Source organism: Nicotiana tabacum, chromosome 9, assembly GCF_000715075.1.
Source record: "Nicotiana tabacum cultivar K326 chromosome 9, ASM71507v2, whole genome shotgun sequence".
NCBI classification, from domain to species: Eukaryota; Viridiplantae; Streptophyta; class Magnoliopsida; order Solanales; family Solanaceae; genus Nicotiana; species Nicotiana tabacum.
In genome coordinates, this window is record NC_134088.1 from 65,209,676 (window position 1) to 65,215,657 (window position 5,982).

At 41.4% G+C, this 5,982-nt stretch overlaps 1 protein-coding gene across 1 annotated transcript; it reads left to right on the top strand.

Moving 5' to 3' along the window:
* The first annotated feature begins 4,702 nt into the window (after nt 1–4,702).
* LOC107817641 (uncharacterized) lies at nt 4,703–5,263 on the top strand. Its single transcript, XM_016643510.1, has one exon. The coding sequence runs from the start codon at nt 4,703–4,705 to the stop codon at nt 5,261–5,263; it is 561 nt and encodes a 186-aa protein (XP_016498996.1).
* Nucleotides 5,264–5,982: the final 719 nt, after the last annotated feature.

The following is a 5,982-nucleotide window of genomic DNA, read 5'->3' on the forward strand; positions in this document are numbered from 1 at the left end:
GTTGTAGGTTATGCAACTGATAAGCGTATCAGTCAACATTCGAGGACGAATGTTCCCGGGGGGGGGGGGGGATGTTACACCCCATGTTTTCGTACGTAAAAGTACGCCGTAAGTCAGTTGATGTAAGCTCGGAAATGAGATCATCTTGGGAAGTAAATAAAGTAAGTTAATCATATTACCTTGGAGGTAAAAAATATTTAAGATCATGAACTTCAAGTACCAAGAGGGTAGGAAGGTTTAGAAGCTAAACGAATCGAAGAAAATAAGTTTCGTTGAAAGTCGGCAAGTTGAAAATGTTATAACCCGTTTTTATCCGACCGCCGCCCCTAAAATCCCTAGAACCTTCCCCTTTCTCTGAAGAACCCTAATCGCCGCCCTTTCCAATCCCTCTCTTAATCCCGTTAACAATGGGATTCACCCATTATTTGCTTGTCATATGTATGTTCCTTCGCTACTGGTTGCTTCTTTATGGTATCACCTAAGTACTTGCTTGATTTGGAAAGTATCCTCTATAAAACGGGTCAGGCAGACTCAATTCTAGGAATTTGGATGATGATTCCGCCTATATACGCTCAACAAGGAGCGATTTGCACCTCAGATTCAATTTTCAAGCGATTGAACCCAATTACGGTTTGAGATTCTATAACTCCTCTACTAATTCTGATTTTGCATGTGATATTTCCTTTCCTTATTTGCACTTAATTGATTGTTTTCCTTGTTTGTTCGTTCAATTTCAACACTATATAAACCCCTCCCTTAATTCCCCTAAAAAGGACCTTAGTCACTGAAATTAACTACTGTTACTCTCTTATTCTCTCATTCTATACTATTCTGAAATTTGAGACCTTGAACGGCTGAAAGCCAAGGCCACCGGAAATTCGATCGTTACTCTTTCTCAGTGCGAGCACTGCCCGGGGTTCACTTGAAACCCTTAGAAACTCTGACGCACTGGGAGTTTGGAGGTATTATTGTTCGCTTGCTATTAACACTGAAGTATTGCTGAAACCACCCTTCTTGTTTACTTGTTATCCTATAACTGGTAATGTATCTATGACTCTTGAAATTTCTTTTTTCCTCTGTTTGTATTCATATTTTGCACATCTATGTCTCTAAGAATTTGTATGAATCAACATGCCATTATATATTTTTGTAGTTCTTTTTGAGACTCCATGCCTCATGGCAGTTCAGCCTGCCTATTTTGATTCTGCCTGCTTGGGTTTGCTTGCTAACACCTGTGTTCGAGTATTTGTTACTGGCGTTTAATCTGAGTTTGGTTTCTTTCCTTGTTCTACATTGTCATGGTAACTGATGCCCAATATGTGTTCTGACTCCTATTGAATCGTTCATGTATAAATTAGTGCTTCCCTAAGAGTTAGTTCTTGATCATGTTATTAGCTAAGCATGTGTTTCCCCTGTTTAATGTGTGCTCCCTCATTTGTTCACTCATGTGCTCGTTAATATTGCCTAACACTTCTAGGATGAGATTCAATATATACCTCTTCCCCTATATGTGGTTAAGACCTAGTGCTTGCATGTCCTATTAATCTGGAGTTGAAATATCTTCACTTATCATGAATTCTGGTATTGTTTTTGAACCTTTATACTAGGATTGATACTCAATATATTAAGTCACATGGTCAACTAAGTGATACGCTTCTGATTCTCATGGTAATTGTTTAAAGTCCTTTAGGCTAATTTTGGACTATGCTTTGCTTTGAAACTCTATCTGGCATAGTTTGTTACCTTACGATGTTCAAACCTGTCATAGGACACTTGTTTTGTTTGTACCATATGTGCTTGTAAAGGATTTTGTGTAACCTTATTTGCATGTCTTTGTTTGTAAATCCCCGCTATCTCTCTATTAGTTATAGCATTAAAGATGAAACTCATAAGTCTTAAAGTTTGTTTGGCTGGTTGATAGTAGGATATATTTATGCAATTTAGACACTATTTACACTCTAATTTAGCCGCACTTTATTGATATTTAAATGCTAAAAGATAACAAAATGCTCTAATTAAGAATTTGATGCTTTACAGGAGCTACTCCGAGCTAGGATGGAGCTAATGAGTGTTTTGGAGTCAACATGGAGCATGGAAGGCCAATCAAAGGTTAGCCCGGTCGAAAAGGAGCGAGAAAAGCAAGCGAGACGACTCCTCCGAGTGCGCGGCTGCGAAGTGAGCCGCGAATTAGCTGCGAACTCAAGGCAGTGAGGCAGTGGAAATCCGCTGCCGGATCCGCGGTCGAATCTGCGGCCGCGGATGGGCTGACAAAAGCCAAAAATGCAGAGTTAATTATGTAATTTCCTGAGCGGCTAACCTAAACCTATATGCAGCCAAAACTCTCCCAGAAGTCATATAGAGCTGGTTTTAGAAGATTTTGGAGCGAAGAACAATAGCCCTAGATCCTTTTATTCAATTTTAGTCTTGATTATTGCTAATTTTATTGTCATTTTTCCTTAGCTAATAAATTCCACTGATTAGTCATAAAACTCTTGCATCCAGAAATTGTATGAGCTTATCATTAGCATTATTTAAAGTTGTAGTAAATAGGTTAGTTCCTCGTGGGATTCGACTCCGGACTTGAATCAGGATATATTTGCAGCGACCGCTTAGTCCTTTTTATAAGGCATAGTTGGGCGTGATCAAATTTTGGCGCCGTTACCGGGGAACTAACGGTGTTATTTATTACAACTCAGAAGAATTGATAGGACTTTTAGTTTAGATCAATTTCTTACGGTGTTTAAATTTTTCCATTGAAATTCTCACGTTTGAATTCTCCTGTGAATCAGGTATATGCCTAGAAGCTCTTCGAGGACTGGTGAAATTTTTGAAGGACTCTCAGACCCCGAGGAAGCATTCAGGGCATTAAATCAAGCCAACAAGAAGAAAAAACAGTTACAACAAAAACACACACTCGAAACTAAAATGGACAATGTGGACGATGTCAACGGAAACAATCGGAATAGTCGGGTTGAACCAAACAATGGAGTGCTGGCACCTCTTGTGCCAGAAGCTGCTCTTTATGATTGGGCACAACTAACTGCTGATAACCTGGCCACCGCCATTGCTGTATCTCAGATACAAGCGGAGACATTCCAGATCACCAACAACATGATGCATCTGTTGCAAAATAAGGGATTGTTCTCTGAGTCATACATTGAAAACCCACAACAACATCTAAAGAATTTTCTATCAATATATGTGACCCAAAGACAGCCGAATGTGACTCCTAAAGCCATCAAGCTATTACTGTTTCCATTCTCTGTGACTGGAGTGGCTCAAACTTGGCTGAATTCGCTCCCAATAAACTCCATTGCCACTTGGGAAGAATTAGTCAAACAGTTCTTAAACAAGTTTTATCCTCCCAACAAGACTGAGGAAGATTGATGAGATATTGCAGTTCAGGCAGAAACCAACTAAGACCTTGCAAGAAACCTGGGAGAGGTTCAAAGGTATGCTGGTGAAGTGTCCACACCATGGCATTCTAGATCAGATGCTGGGAAAGAGATTCTATATGGGTTTAGCAGACAGTTTGAAGGCCAATGTAGATGCTTCAGGTGGGGGTCCATTTTTGAGCAAGACATTCACAGAGTACAAGATTCTTCTTGACAAGATGGCTCAAAATTCAGGCTGGATGACTAGAGGTATGACACTTACACCAATTGTGCATTATGTTGCTCTTGACCCATATAATTCCCATGCAGAGAACATAACCACTCTCATGACTCAGATAAGCATACTAACAAAGAAAATTGATGAGATAGGTACAAAGCAAGTGCACATTGTTGATACAACAAATGGAGGATTGTGCACTCCTTGTATAAACCAGTCCTATGTGTGCTCATGGAGTAGAGAGAATGATAACCAGGGCTTCAGAGAAGACGTGAATAATGTTAATAATTTTGGAGGTCAGAGGCAAAGTGGGAAACAATGGGGACCAGCACCAAATCAGCAGTACAGGCCCAACCTGCCACAACACAACCCCAATTCTGAATGCGCACGACCACAAGGTCAAGTTGTACCTAATCAAAGGCAGCATGGCTATAATCAGAAGCACCACCAACAGTTGGCCTACCAACCACCTCATATACAACAGGACAGCAACATGGTAGAAATCAGGGGTATGCTGCAACAACTCATTGGAAAAAATGGCAAGATACAAGAAAAGTTAGCAGCACATGATTCAGCAATCAAAGGCATTGAACCTCAACTGGGACATCTGTCTATGGCCTTGAACAATCGCCCCCAAGGAACATTTCCTGCAGATACAAATATTAACCCAAAGGAGCAAAACCCAAATCAGCTAATGGTAGTGAGTCTCAGGAATGGAAGAGATTTAGACAGAGAGCAAGCAGTTGCTTAATCTAGGAGAGAGACTATGCCAACTACTCCAGTTACATTAGAGGCATAAGGGTCAGCAGAGCTCACTGAGGTGGTAGTTGAATAGGCACATGTTGACAAGGGTAGTGCGAAGGAAGGTGAACAAGTCTCAGAACAGGTGGCACCTCTTGTGCCAGAAGCTTCCAACAAAGAAAAGACATTAAGTAGTGGACAGAGGTTGACTCCTGCACCATTCCCTCAGAGATTGGCAAAACAAAAGAAAGATGATCAATACAGGAAATTCATGGAAATGCTTTGACAGATTCAATTGAATATTCCACTTATGGATGCTTTGAGGGAAATGCCAGGGTATGCAAAAATAATGAAGGACTTGATGTCGCGGAAATTTGACTTCCAGGACCTGTCCACTGTAACTCTGACACAGACCTGCAGCGCGGTAGTGACAAAACCTATGGCCCAAAAGGTGTCTGATCCAAGTAGCTTCACTATCCCATGCACTATTGGGAGTTATGCTTTTTCTAAAGCATTGTGTGACATGGGAGCCACCATAAACTTGATGCCCTTGGTAATCTATACAAAACTGGGCATTGCAAGAGCTAGACCGACCTCAATATTGCTGCAACTGGCTGATCGCACAGTCAAAAGACCGACAGGTATTCTTGATGATGAGCTTGTGCAAGTGGGGAAATTTGTATTTCCTGTAGACTTTGTTATTCTTGACTGGCAGGTGGATAAAGAGATACCTATCATTCTGGGAAGGCCATTCTTAGTCACTATCAGAGCATTAATTGATTGCGAGACTGGAGAGTTGAGAATGAGTTTGAACAATGAAGAAATAATATTTAACGTTCAAAAATCCATGAGGAGACCCAGTGAATTTGCAAACTGCTCATTAGTGGAGGCCGTGGATGTGATACTATAAGAAGAGGATGAGACCCTTAATGTCAAGGATCCACTAGAAGCCTGCTTGATGAATTTGGAAGAGATGGATGGTGAAGGGTTGGCAGAGTGGGTCATGGCTCTCGAAGGTCAAGGATTCTAGAAAAAGGAACCTCAGTTCAAGCCCCTACGCTTAGAAGAGAGAGCAACACCACCTGCAAAACCATTAATAAAGGAGCCACCTGAGCTGGACTTGAAACCGCTTCCAGCCCACCTCAGGTACGCTTTCTTGGGGCCTAATTCTACTTTGCCTGTTATTATATCATCTGGTTTGCTAGTTGTGCAGGTAGAGCAACTATTGCAGGTATTGCAAGAATGTAAGACTGCCATTGGGTGGACTATGGCAGACATAAAGGCTATCAGCCCAGCCTTTTGCATGCACAAGATTCTTCTGGAAGAGGGGCACAAACCTTTCAGGGAATATCAATGACGGCTGAACCCGAATATGAAGGAAGTAGTAAAGAAAGAAGTGATCAAGTGACTGGATGCAGGTATCATCTTCCCCATCTCTGATAGCAACTGGGTCAGTCTTGTCCAATGTGTGCCGAAAAAGGGATGAATGACGGTCGTACAAAATGAGAATAATGAGTTGATCTCGACTCGTATAGTCACGTGGTGGCGGATTTGCATGGACTATCGGAAACTGAACACAGCCACTCGAAAGGACCATTTCCCCTTGCCTTTCATTGACCAAATGTTGGA